Source organism: Amblyomma mixtum, chromosome 2, assembly GCF_055824585.1.
Source record: "Amblyomma mixtum isolate Tamu chromosome 2, ASM5582458v1, whole genome shotgun sequence".
Lineage (NCBI taxonomy): Eukaryota > Metazoa > Arthropoda > Arachnida > Ixodida > Ixodidae > Amblyomma > Amblyomma mixtum.
Genome location: NC_143013.1, coordinates 228,743,312 through 228,759,297, shown reverse-complemented (window position 1 = coordinate 228,759,297; position 15,986 = coordinate 228,743,312). Strand labels below are relative to the sequence as shown.

Sequence of the window (15,986 nt, the reverse complement as noted above, 5' to 3'; positions counted from 1 at the left end):
TCGTATGTCTGCAATAATAACAGTTTCTGACGATGAAATGAAGCCATATTTTAAAATCTTTTTTAAGAGTATCTTTTTGGTTTGCCGTAGTGGCGCTGCAGTCGATAAACGCAAGCCTGGCTCCGCTGCGTAGGGGAGACCCCTATTCTAAAACTCACCGGCGCACTCGCACGTAGCGCTGGGGCCCGCTATTTCCTTGGGGCCCCCAAGCGTTGGGGCCCCCTATTCTAAAACTCCCTAATGAACCACAGGTGGTCGAAATTTCCGGACCCCTTCACTACGGCTCGTGCCAAAACTGCAAGATGATTTTGATTCCTGCAAAATGCTACTCCGTTTCCTTTACGCGCAGGCGTACTCCTGTTGCGCCAAATTATTCATACAACAACGAGCCTTCATCTAAAACGGCAGATTATATATATCGCGATGTTTATTTTTCGGCTCCTGACCTGGAGAAAAACGTTCAATATATTTTTACAAAGACTTCACAAATGTTAAACGTATCAAAAAGGAGGTTGTCGGCTGCTCCTCAGAAAGATAAGGAAATTTTATATTTTCTTAATATCTCGCCAAGTATGGAGCGTGCCTGCGCAGTTTGCGATCGTCATGCTGGGACCCATTCTGCTATATTGTAATGCGTTAAAAATCGTGCAGCACTGTTTGTTACTTACGAGTGTTGTCTTAATGTTTGTAGTAGCTGTATGAAAGAGGAGCTGAATATGGACTCGCTAAAAGAGAGCCGATTGGGAACTAGGTTGGACTTTCTCGACCGCATCTCTTTCAATAAAACCGGTCTTAATCCTAAAGGTTACTTCCTGCCACCGCCCTTCTCATCCACAAGGTGCGACCACGGGTGGAAAATACGCGAGCCAGAATGCCGTGCTGATGTTTTCAAGCACTCCTTCGTCGCGCATGCCATCAATGAATAGAACAAGCTGCCCCATAGTTTTGTGGAATGCCAGTCCGAAGGTTTGTAGTTACGCTGGTGTCGGACTTGTGACGTGCTCAGTTGCTATTTTCCACTTTTTTTTCTTTCGTGTATTTTTTTACAGAAATTTGGCGAGTGTGAATTCGCAGTTGAATCTCTTTTCGCCATTCATTTCATCATTGTACAAATCGTTCGGCCATGCCGTATGTTGGACTTGTGTATGCATGCATCCCCTCTGCAGTTATGCCTTCACGGCGCTATAGAAAATGTAAATAAATAAATAAATAAATAAATAAATAAATAAATAAATAAATAAATAAATAAATAAATAAATAAATAAATAAATAAATAAATAAATAAATAAATAAATAAATAAATAAATAAATAAATAAATAAATAAATAAATAAATAAAATGCTGGATCCAGCGTACCGGCCATGTTTAGCAAACGCGCCACCCGACTATTCTACGACCAACTGAGGGTGACTCAAGAATGTGTTGAAGATATGCATGAATAAAACATGCCGCAACAAGCACACACATGTAGTGCAGAGGGATTCAACAGTGCGTTGGAAGGCGTTATACACTGCTCCCCCAGGAAGCGCATACGAGGAGGAACCAAAGCAGATTCTTCTCCTTAGCGCGGGAAGGCACTAAGAGGCACCGTTGAACTCTCGACATACGCGATCACGTACATATAACGGGAATTTCCGGCTCCTCTTCTGTCGCATTCGTATCGTCCCACCAGTTGTCCGCCATGCCGAAGATTTCCCCGCGCAACACTTGACTGGTATTGAAGGTCGGCAGCAGCTCCGACAGGTTGCCTGTCTCGTAAATCTCACGACGCAGGGGCTCTTCGTAGCCTGCAAAAGAAGCTCGGGAATTGGCCTTGTTGCTCGTGCGCGCAAGTGCACAAGTGCGGGTACTGATTGAGCGATGCAAAACAGAAATTTCGGTGAACTCGGAAAATGCGAACGGACTTGTTAAATACCTCCTAGTCGCCATCTCTCCCGCAATATAACTTCTAAAAACTAAATTAAGCACGTCCATCTAATTGAAGCTGTTTGTACGTTCCCAGTTTTCCTAGATCGCAGTGACTGCGGCTGCTTTGGTTTCTATCAAGGATAGAGCAATCTTGAACGTGCCAGCAGAAGGAGGAATATTATCTAGTGCTTATTTAGTATTATTTAGTGTCATCATTATAGACATCACACTCTCCCGACCTCTATATATGTTACAGTGTAAATAGCCTAACTGTATATTGTGCCTCTCTTCCCGCTATCATTTCTGCCTGTCCCCTCAACTCTTTCATTTCATTTCTCCAGTCTGCCTGCTATCCCTTTATTACTTCCCGTAGCGATGGCGGATGCCGGGGCTAGCAAAAATCTCTTCCCTCCTTTTATTATTATTTTTTAAACAAACCCCTACTACTGCTGCTGCCATCATGCTTCGCGTGGCACCGAAGTACCCGCATCACTTCAGTGATGTTCAGGTTGTTGTTGAGTCTCTGAAGAGGGCACTTGAAACAATGACGACGGAAGCCTATACTTTCAGATTCATACGTATGTAAATACGAAATATATGCAGAATCCTACAAATATTTGCAACACAAGGGTAGCGAGTCCACTGAGCATATAGTAACTGGGACCACTCGGGTTTCAGACTCCCGAAGAGGACATTCGCCTTATCCTGCACTGGCTCTCGAAGCTCGCGGGTCGGCCTTCGTGGGGCGCCCTCCCGCCTCCTTACTGTGCTGATCTTCAGCCAGGCCATCGACACGCTGGAAACTGACAGCGCGGACCGTTCTCCGGAGGCAGTGGGTTTCAAGGTAGACTATGTGTGCTGGAAGGGCGGGCGACGGTGGACAAAGGACTTCGGTACAAAAAGGAAAACGCCCAGTGTCGATTTAACTTTGGGAACACCTCAATTAGGCCGCTGATAAGTTGGGACGGGGATCGAAATAGGAGGCGTCACGCCATGAGCAACAAGCTATGTGTTCTCCTCCACTTGGGTCCGCTTGGAAGTTAACGCTCCATTTCGTGTCACTATAATCTACGGCTACAAGGAGAACCGCTCCTCCAAACAGGATTTGTCCTTCGCGCCAAATCACTCAGATATCTTCGATTTTACAAAAAGAAATATATAAACACAGAGCAAATCAAATAAATATAAGCAAATCTAAGTTTTGACTCCTTTAGGGGCTGCGGCAAATCGAACACCATTTATTTGGTACTACGCTGACCTCTGTACAAATCATGGGATAAACATACTTAATGCACTCACCTCGTAGTGCCAAGAAAGGTGGGTTTTCTGCAGGAATTTGAAACGAAATGCAATTAGGAAAACAAGAATTGGTAGGTCCTTAAATCTACTAACTTAAATAGGTAAATATGTCATTCAAGGCAATACAATTGTCATCTGGCGGGCAACGAAGTGCCTTAAGCGCTTAAGAATGCATCCTACACGCAGGCTTTCGCCTTTCAATTCAGAAATTTACATGAACAGAAGAAATTGTCTTGAACTGTCTATGACAGAAACTTACGCATTCCATTAATTATTCCTAATATGATACAGAGGCGAACGTTTCCGATCAAATATTTTCGCGGCATCACTCTTTCAAGCCACCCGTTCTTAAGCACTGGGTACTGTTGATGGCCGCACTACTAATGAATTCTTGCTTGAAAAACATGGCCCGCATATTATTTAGCGCTGAACGTAACACAACCTTCGCAAATGCTGTAGCTCAGTAGGGATTGGCAGTTCAATTGTAGTTTAGACCAGTATATGCTCTTCCCACCGTTCGTCGTTGGCTAAGACGACGCCACGCCTCCCTCAAACATCGGAATTTTCCCACACCTCGGAAGACGATTAGTGTGAAAGAGGTTAAAAAAGCCATAAAAAAAACCGGGCCAGGGTAATATGACGACTTCATTCCACTTCAAATTTGTTCTTTTCAAATTTCGTCATCAATCCAGCAGTGAACCCCCCCCCCCCCCCCCCCTTCCTCCGCGTGTGGCACGCTTGTTAACGGACAACAGTATGAACCATTAAAGGCTTTCGCCTTAATAATGAGATACAGAATCGGCGCTCTGAAATTCATATTCTCTTAACATTTCATAGCTGTGACTTCATTAACTGAAAAATATTTTCTAAGACCAGTGTCCCCAGTTAACGGCAATGCAAGGCAATCACAGATGAGTCAGCACGTTTACTCACTGATGCCTTCGAGGACGAAGAAGACGGCGGTGACCACAATGGCGGGACACACGAGCAGTCCGCAGATGGTGTTGATGAAGCTGTTGCAGTTGCGGGACAGCGCCGCGTCGCCGGGGTCCCTGCACACAGGCGATGACAGCTTCACGTTATAGAGCATCCCTTGACGCCTTCCAGGCGGATGTACGACATGGGGAAGGCGCGTGGGTGAAGTAAGTAATAAAAAGAGGAGCAGGCGAGCTTTTGGGTATTAGAAGCGAGGCAAGAGAGATGAACCGCGTACAGCATAGGCAGTAGGTCACTGACCTGCGGGAGGAAGAACTAGCCGTGAGCATTCAAGGGAAAGGATGTGCGCACGCAGATGCGCCTTTTTTGCGGTATTTTAGCCCACGTTCTCTCTTGTGCAGTGCATGTTTCGTGAAGGGTTAAACAATTCTATTATGCGAAGCATATTACTAGAGCTACACTACAGCCCGTCGAGCGCGGCGGTGGAGCTACCATTGACCTTTAGCGTGACCACGTGACACCACGTGACAACATGACGTCACAGCAGAGGAGAGATGGGCTGCCGGCTCGCGCGGTCGGCCGCGGCGGTGGAGGCTCCACATCAGAGGCGCTGCAGCTGACCACGTGACGCTACAGCAGCGGTATAAAGCTGAGCTTGCCTCGCTCTCCGGGCACTTACGAGGCGGCCAGGTGTTGGGATGCCGCCTAGAAGCAGGGCTGATTTGAACGAGAAGCGAAAGCTTCAGCGTGCCACAGAGACCGATGAAGAGCGGGATGAACGTCTGGCTAAGCGGCGTGCTCAATATGCGGCGCGGCGACAACGTTCTACAACAACTGAAGAACAAAGCGAGGAACTTGTCAACAATGCTTCCACTAGTGCTGCCACCGAGTCCGTTAGTAGTTCTAGAAGTTCAGAACGCTGGAATGCTACGAAACGGAATAGGCGTGCCCTTTCTCGCCTCGGTCGTTCTTTCTCAAGTCGCTGCCGTCGCTCTTCAGAAGTTTCCCGTATATAGCTGCCACGGCAATCCTTGCTACACTTCTAGTGGTTGTATTAAAATGACCAAGTATTCAACCAAGGAAAGTCATGTATTACCAAGCCTAGCTATCAATATGCTTCGCATCTGACTAGGCTTAACCTTAGCTAAGCCTCAGCCATTTTTTTGTCTCTGAATGCCCACAAAGTACATACTTTTTGCAGGTACCCTGTAACTAGTACAGAACGCCATTAGGAAACGGGAAAGACACGGCAAGATTTTGCACACAACTCTGGCTATGCTTGCTGCCAGGATGGTCACGCTGTCGAACCGATGCAAGATGTCAATTATGAAGACCTTACATGACTGGCGTTGGATGCAATAATAAAATTCCGGTGCTTTTTTAAGTTCTGCAGAGAAGCATACGCTATTAAAGCTATAGTCCCCCCCCCCCCCCCCTCCTCATTTCTCCTGAAACGTCCCACAACATTACAGATCCCAAAAAAGGATACTTTTGACATCAATTGTTTGCTCCCAAGGTTCTCTCCGTTTCGACATGTTTCGCATGTGTCGAATCAGGACACGGTCACGTATTTCTGTATCTGGCGGAAGTTGTCCGCATTGTTCAAGCACACATGAAAAGGCTCGCCCCCGCGGCCTCTGTGTCCAAGGATCCACCAGTAATGAACGCTCGTCCCAAGTGCTGCTCGCAAAGGGTTTGCTGTGTCCCTTCTATATTGCTTATCAGTATCAATAACATCCGGGTTTCTATTACCGTTAACAACGTCTAGAGATTTCAGACAGTTCGTGCCTTCGAACAGTATTTTATTCCGGCGGTAGTCAACCCCTGAAACCCAATATCACGCGCACTCAGCGCGTAAATAGAATGAAACATTACCATGCGAAGTTTTCGCATTATGGCGTGCTTACCAGTCGGCTGAAAGAGCAAGAAGACCGATAGGGGCCGATTGTTAAGAGAGCACCTACAACAAAATGGCACGTTTAATTATTCCGTTAATGTAGACGACTTCAGCGTAAGCAAAGCTACAAAGTTGGCCTTTGTACAGCGCTCTCCGCGTCGGCTCTACAGCGGCATCTTGATTTAGCAAAACTTTCACGAAGCTGTTGCTCTGTAGTAATCGGCTTTCTTCCGTTTCCAGGTGGTTCATTTGGAGCTGGACCGTAATCAGAGAGCTACCTCCACCAAGCTGCCCCGAGCACACGATAGCGCAACAGCTGAAAATTGTAGATTTATACAGAAATTAACATTTATCAGCCGCTCCAGTTTTTTTCTGTCTAGTCTATAAGTAAATATTAAATTGGTAACGAGGAAATGAAAGACGCACTGTCTTAATCAAGGTGGGCACCTCAACCCCGCTAAATATTTCTTTTTTCCGGACTCAGGGTTTGACGGGATAGGCTCCGTGAACTTTCCAACTTTAATTTCTGTCTCTCCTAATAACAGTAGCACGCCGGCGGGCCAGCTGAGCGATAATTTCTCATACCAAGAGATAAGGATGCGTTACACGATTGCCTTGAAGGCATTACATCAACAATGTCCGGCTCGTTGTCTTCTCGTCTCTTTTTGTGTCCTTGTGAAATTATTCGCGCCTAGGTGGGTTTTTCCGAAGTTTCAAGATGCAAAACCAACTATCCCGTCAACATGCCTTACTTAGCATTATCGACTTTCATCTTCCTGAGTTTAAGAGTTTGCTCCCAGTTTAGACAGTGTAAAATTTGATTGGAATTAAAGAACACCACAACTGAGCAAAAACTAATCGCCCTACCAGCCCGCAGCCCTGAAAATAAGCCTCAGTTGGTTCTAGTAATAAAGGGAAAAATCTCGCAGTCTTCATTCTTATCCATATTTAACGTGACCTCACCTCACCCCACATCCCATCCCATCTTTTCCCAGTAAAGACCAGCAGAATATTTCATGATTTTTTTTCTTTCAATCGGTTATCCCCTGCGCGTGTGCCAAACTGTCTCTTCTCTCCTTTGGGCCTCATTAATTCTCATTATCTTAGATTATGATAGGATGAGTGGTCCAGGTGGCACAAACTTCTCGTACATTTTCTGTCATGTTTGCCCCAGCGTATACCTGTATCTCTCCAAAACTGGCCATACTTCATAAAATTTGCGGAAATAATTGTTTGTCACAATTTGTGTTTGACAAATTCGGGCCAGGGATGGTCGCTGATCATGCCTCAGGTCGAGACCTCTCTGCGGTAACCAGAACAAATTGGGTCTTTCCTTGGCTATGAAAGCGGTCGGTTCTGAAGGAATATTTGAAAAACCTGTTGCAATATTGTCCTTTTCAAATATTATAGAGGACAAAAGAAGAGCGTAAATTGTCGGCCGCACAACTCCCGTGCGTCGCAAGAGAACGAGTTTCCCACAAGCCGATTAGAATCGTCAGGGTGTTTGGAAGCTTATTTGAACTGGCCAGACCCAACTAGGAATAAAAGGTTTTTCTTTTTTGCTTTACGTGCAGCCCGTAAGGTTTATAGCTTTCTAAAGCATTCAGAAACTCGAACACCCAAATTGAGTGATTCATTCAGGGATAATTGGCGTTACAACTCTTGTGTGGCACGATTGCACAACTGCTCAATGTCTCATGACATATTTGTGCCTCATTACATATTTACGCTGCATCACATATTTACGCTTCATGACATATTTACGCTTCATAACTTATATATGCAGACAACCCAAGAATGCTGTGGAGTCCACTTACCAGGCCGCAGTGCTAAGAGAAACAGATCAGAAGCGTTCGTGGTTCGGTCAAGCAGGCACAACTCTTACGTGGTCGCATCTTACAGCGTGCGCTATTTTCGGCCCCAAACATAGGAGGTTGGCTTACATACGTTTTTGGTCAGCCAACAAATGAGAGCATAATGCATTACAAGGTGTCTGCGGTCTACGAGTTTCGCTAAGCTCCACTTATCTTCAGTCCCAACAACTTGGCGACAGCACTGGGTTGCTCCACTCGCATCTTCAATCGGCCGGGTTCTACTGTTTTGTTTTTTCAGGATGCCTGTGTCGATCGTGCTCATGCCAGCAAGGTTTTGATACCGCAAATGTCCGCTCTGTTAATTAAATCGGTACCTTCCTTTGGGTCGTTAAGTTACTACGAGAACGTTGTGGCTGCGTGCATTTCTATCACAAAATACGATGATTCCAGTACTCCTGATTTCATGAGCAGGCAACCAAGACGAATACGTCTGGAAGACCGAATTAGTCTGCGTTCACAGCCCGCCAGGCGAACCACGCTAGCAAACTGATTATGCTCTGGCAATGTCTATGGGCACGAAAAAGATTAGTAATAAAGCTGTCCTTAGCATTCGTGCAGGGCAAAAGGCAGCAGAGGCTGATAACAATGCCAGCGAGGCGGCCGCTAATTGTGTCTTTTTCAAAAAGAGGTCGTAGCGTGGGCCAGACTGGCCGCTCTGAACTGAAAGGAGTAAAAAGGGAACAATCTATCGCCTAGCTCACTCCCTTTTACAACAGGGAGCACTCTAGAAGAGAGCTTATTCTCTCTTTACTCCCATACAGGGGTATCTGTATTCACAGTGCAGGCTGTGCGCAAAAGGTGACAGGAGGAGAAGGTTGACGCACAAAACTACTCCCCGTTCTCCCCAGCAGCCAAAAGCCAGGTGGCCAGGGTGGCCGCGAAAAGGTCTTTGGGCACATAGGCTACTAAAGCTATCATGCGTCAAGGATGCATTACAGCCGTGTGCCAGAGAATAAAAGGGAATATATTCATATGTTCTCACCTTCGATGCTGTCTTCACCTGATGTAATAGAAAATAAAGAAAAAAAGGGCTAAAATTTCACGCTTGTGGAGTATGCCATCAGTCCAGTAGAGCGATGCTCAACACCAATGCTTGCTAAATGTGAAAGCGCGCTGGGCGTGTCCGGGGGGGGGGGGGGGGCGCCACTACATCCGGCGGCATCTTCCCTTTGTGACACCTCGGATGCGCTTGACCAAGAGACGGCATGACACAAGGAATCGTGGGGTGTCGGAGGCCAATCCTCATTAAGGGTACGAATGCCGATAGCCTGGCCCTCATTTTTATTCCCACGCTCTCAAGCATTCATCTGGTCAAGCACACCCCGCAAGAGTGATAGGGGCCCCGGCAGGAGGCAAAAAAGACCCAGCTCGGCGGGGGATCCGGGGAACATGGGGAAGGGAGGCGCTCCAGACTGGAAAGAATAATCGCCCAAATGGACGGTAAAAAACGAGGAAAGCTGGTAGGCGGAGTCACGTCCAAGGCCGGAGACGACACCGCGGGCCAGTCGGCCCTCCAGCTTCCGAGGCGCCCAAGCCATCACGGAGAAGCCGAGCCGCAGGGAACGAACGAGGTCAACTCCGCAGTCAATCCGTTCTTTCCGACTAAGACTTCGGCGCCTATGTACAGCGGCATGTAAGAATGGCCACCCTATCCTCTGCATCATCTACTCAAAAATATGTAATTCTTGAATATATCTGTTTTGTTCCAACTGAGCGAACGTTTGCGATGAGACTTCAGCGCCTAGCACGCGCAGAAGTCGGAAAGGAGGGAGGAGATAAGAGACACCGCTAAGCTCATATGGAGGGAAACAGGCATATTCAATAATTACATATTATCGAGTACATGATGAAGAGGCTGGGGCACCCAGGTTTACATGCAACTGCGCCGGCATCGGAGTCTTCGTCAGAAGGAACGGAGGGGCTGCGAAGTTGACCTTGTTCGTTCGATGAGGCTAAGCTCCTCCCCGATGGCTTGGGTGCTTCAGACGCTGGAGGGCAGACTGCCCAGCGGTGTCATCTCGGGCCTTGCTATTCACTCCACTGACTTGTTTTCCGCGCTTTTCACGTCTATTCGGGTGATCCTTCTCTCTACCTCGCCGTCGTCAAAGCGCCGGCGCCTGCGGCATTCCCCGGACCCCTCGCCGGGTTGGATCTTTTTCCTCTACTACCGGCGGCTCTGTCACTCTCTCGGAGCGTGCTTGACCAGTTGAATGCTTGTCAGCGTGGGAATAAAGAGGAGGGCCAGGCTGTGGACATTCGAACCCCGACACCCGACAATTCCTGGTGCCGCACAGTCTTTTGATCAAGCGCCCCCGGGGTCCCAAAAAGGGAAGAAGCCGAAGGAGATAGTGACGCTCCGAAGACGCGCAGCGCGCTGTGACATAAGAGTATGGAACCCCTCAGGTTCCCTTCCTGTCAGCGCCCTACCACATTGACTAATCTGTCCGCAGTGATCACGGGACGTAGAAGGTATGCAAAAGAAATTGAGGGGAAGTCAATTGGATTGATGCGAAGGCGACAGCACTCTTCTTTTCCTTTTATTCCTTTTTGCTATCGTTCTGCAGCCTGGAACTTGAATAGTACCAGGAGTACCGCTAACTTCTCCAAGCCACTATCATCATTAGAACCCATTCACTATCAACTGTCATTAAAATGTCCTTACCAAGTTGCCATCACTGGTGTTTCTATGCAGCCGGTATTTCATTATATTCGGTGCGTCATTACTGCCGGTGTTTCGTTCTAGCCGGTGTTATAGCAGGTTGGAGGGGGAAGCACAAACCTTAAACGGCATCTGCCACGGTTGGCAGGTGCAGGCTGCACGTTGATGCCGATGCCGGGCAGTTTTCTCCATCATGGCCCTCCCAATCTTGTCGCATTAAAACCCTCATTTCAAGCTCCACTGAGGCCAGTAACAAGTCCACTACAGTTATAACGCACACAGTCATTCCGACGACCCAACCACAACAAGCCAGTTGGGTGGAAGGGAAGGAGAATGAACTAAGCCTATAGGAGTGAGAAAGGAAACGGCAATGCGGCAGAAATGAAAATTAGTATGGCGAGAATTAGCAGTGACGCTTGCATGCTCTCTGGTTTCTTGACCATTTAGGCCACGGTTCTGATTATCTCTGTATAAACGTGCTCAATAAATGCTTCGGTTGGTGGTATTCATATTCTGCACGTCAGGGAATCAATCCACTTCGAACTCCTTGGTGTGCGCTAGGAGGGATTCGTGTGACTTTATCGGCGTGCAACTTGTGCCCACCTATTTGAAGCCAATTTGCGCTTGCTTCGAAGACTGAAAGGTGGCGAACTGACCCTTGGCCCCCTTGTGGGCGGCAGCTTCGCCAGCACCAGGAGCCTCCGGCTGCTTGTGCCCACCTGGTGGAGAAGCAACAACAACGTCAAAAAAAATTACCGACGATTACGTTACTTCCTAATGCGAAATTTGAGCGCAGCAAATAAGCTGTTTCACCTTTTCGATAGATTGAGGCAAAGAAATCGAGCAACACATGTATGCGCTATCACAGAATTTTTTTTTTTATTTTTCACACGTATTCGCAATTTCGGCTCGGGCGGTGCACATATACAGATCCGCCGCCACCGATCTGGCTCTCTGATTGCCATCGCACAGGGGTTGCATTGGAGGAGGAGCGAAGAAAGGAATTAAGTTCGAGCCGGCGCTTTGACAACCGGAGACTCGCAGGAAGAGGGGGGAGGGGGGCGGCGTGTACACCCAGCGGCAAACGATGGGGGCAGAAGCGCGCGCAGCAAGCGGACAACACGATAAAGGGAGGAGGGAAGAGATAGCAGCGACTGACTGATGCCGCTGACGCCGATAGCGCTGGGGGGATGAAAGGGGGGCGGAGCTGGTTACGAGGCCGACGCCGACGACGACGCGAAACCCAGGAACGGACGCCAAAGAGCTGCGCTCTAATAAATGAAACAAGAGCAAACCACCGATGTGTGACAGTATAAATTTACCCGCTAACATCTGGCAGGCGCTTACTTGAAATTGTTGGAAGTGGTAGTGACAAACGAGGCAGTTTGACGACAGCTAGTGACAATGCCAAGGACCGACTCTACAGCACTTTTTTTTCGAGAAAAATCAGGTTGTTCTCCAATCCAGCTGTGATGCGTGGGGAAAATAGCCGAACGAGATTCCTCAAGCCGATGAACACAAGACAAGAAGACAAAGTCGTTCAAAAATTTAGGAGAAATTACGTTCTTTTCGGGACACTTCCCGCGCCTTAGAAAACTAGACAAGTGCTCTAGAACGCTACTGGGAGCGAAACGCTTGCATATTTTGAAGAAACACTCCGGCATTCTGCGCGTAGTCAGGAGCATTTAAATGAGCCAAGTATACGTGCCTTCTTCCTCGTCGGACCCGCTTTCTGAAAATTGAAGAGAATAATACACCACATCAGAAACGCGTCTAACTAATGCGGCGGCTCCAGTTTCTCATTTCATTCCAGTGCCTCCCAAAACCACCAAAAATTTAGTAACAAATTTAGATAAATGCAGCCAAGGCAGCTGCCTGCGTCAGCTTCACCATCGTAACATAATTGCTGATAAACGATGTGGGGCGCAGAGATATAGATAAAAGAAAATTGTATTTGTATTATTAGGAGACAGGGATAGGACATCCTAGTCGAGACCGAAGAAGAATAAATAGGCTCGGGTAGGGCACGTGATGCGAAGGCAAGATAACCGATGGTAGTTAAGGGCAACGGACTGGATTACAGAATAAGCCAAGCGTAGCAGACAGTCAGATAAGAATATGAGATTAGGAAGTTTTCGGGGATATATGGTGGCCGCAGCTGAGCGCCAGCGATAGAAATAATCTTTAAGAACTGAGCTGTCTGCGCAGGAAGGATGCGCGTTCAATGAGCTCAGTCATTAACCAATGAACTCAGTGTCCAGTGCAGCCGGTTCAGTGACAATAGTGACCAGTTTGCACAAATGTACCCGCTTGGGACAGCGGCAGTGGACGCTCGAAGGTGAACGCCACAGATGGAGTTCCCCGAGCATGAGATCCAGAGGAGTTATGGGGACAACCCCTGAACCCACTTTCTCAGCTATGCCAACCTTCGTTTGACAGCCATGCAAATGTCTCACCTTCTTCCTCACTCTCCTCTTCGTCGGAGGCCGACTCTTCGCTCTCAAGTTGGGAGGCGAAGAGGTTGGGAGCGTAGCTCGGGTCTTCGATGATGCGACGCCAGTCAATGCCTGCGCAGTGGACGCGAATCACACGCGACTCCGCCTTGATCGTGTGCCACTTAACGGGCCGCGCTTGCAATAAACAGTCGACCAATTGAGAGTAATCGGAGAGATTTCTCTTATGTTTGAGAAAGAGGGAGTACAATGTAGCCTCGAATGTTAGTGGATGTAAATACCAGTAAGCGTTCATGCAGTGCAGCTTCCACTAAGCGCAGCCGCCGAGCTGAGGCCACCGGCGGCATGTCGTTAGGTGCCGGCGCGAGTGTGAGTGGTGATGAACACAACAAACAAAGAAAGAAATCTTGGTGAATTGAAGTCAGCAGTGGCTAATTTTCTCTATGTAGGACGACAGGGTTCAGAACTGCTTTTTCCCTTCGTATACTTGATTCAGTGCCCTTGCATGTACAACGAAATGCCGCTAATTGCAAATTAGCTTGATTTCAACCTCCATTTTATTAGAAATGACACTTCGGTCCCGTCACGACAGTGCAGCAGTAAGCAGCCGCGCGCCACTAACCGTGACAGTCGATTACGTCACTGCATAACTTTATCGCTGTGCTGTTCGGTACTTATCAATTCAGTACTGTCGAAATGCGACGGTGTATTGTGATGATGTAATATTACCTCTTTGTGACAGGACTTGCAGGATGTTGTCCACGGTGAGGCTCGCTTCATCAGGGGAAAGCAGGAAAAAAGGAAGTTAATCATTATTGCACGAGTACCAGGGGAGAGCTTGTGATTTAATCCGGAAAAGATAAATGCCTCCCAGCGATCCCTCGAAAAGCTAATTATATTCGATTCTCCAGCTGTAGCCCTCCGTTGCTAATCCTGTTATTAGAGGAGACACAACATGTTTCACCTCAATCTATTATTAATTTTTAAAATTATTTTTTGACCGAGAATGTCCTATTCTTCGCCGCAGTATAGATATTGTCACCTGTAGTGGCTACCAGAAAACAGCTTCGACGTGTTAATCGGCGAGTCATTTAACTAAATTTAACTTTTTAGCTATTGCAGTTAGGCTGCTTGTTTATATTGAGACTTGTAGCTTGCCATTGCAGATATCTACAAAGGTTTTTAGATTTTATAAAACTCCACTCTCGTCTCAGGTACACGCAAAAGAGCATGGGTATTTTTCACGTGCTGAACGGAAACCCAGTAGCCAAGCAGGGCTTGCATTTACATCTACGCATGTCATCAGGGAACCAGCCTGTCACGTGACCAGCCCTTGACGTGTCACGGCCTGAAAAGATGTGGTTCCCACTTTTGTCTCACAGCCCTCACTGCGTTGTTGCCGCCCTCAAGATGCGCACAAAAAAGCGCTGCATTTGTATCGCATGTCACATCATCGGTGGTCGTCCACGGCAAACATTGTACACAGGGTAGTTGGGGCGAATATATGAAACTTGAAGATTTTGCGCCACTGTTGAAATATATGAAAGAGGACGCTTACAGACCCGAAGAGAAAGATATTGCTGTACTACACTGACACTTGACGATGATCGCGGGGAAAGACGCCCCTTCCACGTCCTTGAAAAGAAGATTGCTGGAGGACCCCTTACAGCGTCTGGGCCTCAGTTTGAGCAACCTGCTCTTCCTATGATTTGGCACCACCGCACTTGGGTTCACCCTCAGGTCAGTTTGTGCCGCTGTTCAAAATTTCTTGCTGGAATCTCGTCGACTGCCTTGCTAAACGTTGCAATATTTTTTTCTATGCACTGTTACATTTTGACTTATACAATTATTCCTTTTTTTTCTCTCACTGTCTTTTTATCATCCAAACTCTCATCCTTTTTCAGTCCACACCCTACTTTAAGGCTTTTGAAAGGCTAACAACAGGAACAAATGGCTCGTGTGCAGGTTCCTATGATCAGATGCCCTAAGTGGCGAGAGGAATTCCTTTTCTTTTTGTAGCGCAAACTATGGTCGAACTCACGTTGGGGGCACGTTTTATTTCTACCGAGGACAACACCATCACTTATCAATTACCCAAATTTTAGCCTCACGTGTCGTGAGGTTCACGTGTCACGTGTCGTCGTGGTTCTGAGTCCGAGTGCTGTCTCCTATGCACATAGTGCTGCGCAAGGTATTCTGGAATCATCCATGGCATCCGTGCCCCATTGTAGAGTATTGAACTGCACGACCAAAATGCCACGCAGTGGTGCGCGCTCCGTACCGGGGTCCAGCCCGGCCAGGGCATTCACTGGCAAGGCCGGCTGTGCCACACCCGCTTGAGGAATGGTCCCCAGGGCCTGCTGGCCGATGTAACCCGGGGCCACGGCCGCTGTCTGGTACGGCGCCCCGGGCACCCCGAAGCCCTGCGGGGGCACGCCTGGCGCGACGCCGGGCGGAGGGGCCTGTGGCGGGACGCCCGCGTAGGGCGCTTGCTGTTGGGGCGCGAAGGGTGCCTGAGGCGCCAGCGGTGCCGCACCAGGCAATGCCTGCTGCACTGCAACGACCAATGTACAGGGTGTGAGAGTCAGCAACAACGCCTGCCTTGGTTTGAGTCACTGTCCGCTTTTTAAAGCGAAACCTTTACTACTTGCACTTTCAGCCTTTGCCGTGTCGCGGTGGTGCCACCATTGACCTTTAGTTGACCTCTGTGTGACGTCATGTGTGACAGCACGCCGAAGAGAAGGACGACCGCCTCGCGCCGTCGCAAGCCGCGGCGGTGCCACCACCGGCGCCTAATTCCTGCGCTCTCCGCTAGGAGCGCAACAGGTGCTTTGAGACGTCACGCCGAAGAGAGGGGCGACCGACTCGCGCCGTCCGAAGCCGCGGCGGTGCCACCACCGGCGCCTAACTCCTGCGTTCTCCGCTAGGAGCGCGATTGTGGCATTACGCTGAAGAGATCA

General features: G+C 48.2%; 1 protein-coding gene across 6 annotated transcripts in view; it reads right to left on the bottom strand.

Annotated features, from left to right (window-relative positions):
- Positions 1–15,464, bottom strand: part of LOC149362846 (uncharacterized) — a 30,162-nt gene extending 14,698 nt beyond the window's left edge. For 4 of the 6 annotated variants that reach the window (XR_016289055.1, XR_016289056.1, XM_089573267.1 and 1 more), the window contains exons 1-8: positions 15,308–15,464; positions 13,756–13,800; positions 13,030–13,140; positions 12,282–12,305; positions 11,177–11,292; positions 4,141–4,259; positions 3,208–3,234; positions 1,620–1,787 (exon numbers count right to left, since the gene is read on the bottom strand). Coding sequence is in view for 4 of the 6 variants with exons in the window: in XM_089573267.1 (XP_089429393.1) it covers positions 1,620–1,787; positions 3,208–3,234; positions 4,141–4,259; positions 11,177–11,292; positions 12,282–12,305; positions 13,030–13,140; positions 13,756–13,800; positions 15,308–15,331 (634 nt within the window). In the remaining 2 variants the exon portion in view is untranslated. The remainder of the gene's footprint in view (positions 1–1,619; positions 1,788–3,207; positions 3,235–4,140; positions 4,260–11,176; positions 11,293–12,281; positions 12,306–13,029; positions 13,141–13,755; positions 13,801–15,307) is intronic. The other 2 variants (XM_089573269.1, XM_089573268.1) reach the window with 2 other exon arrangements.
- Positions 15,465–15,986: the final 522 nt, after the last annotated feature.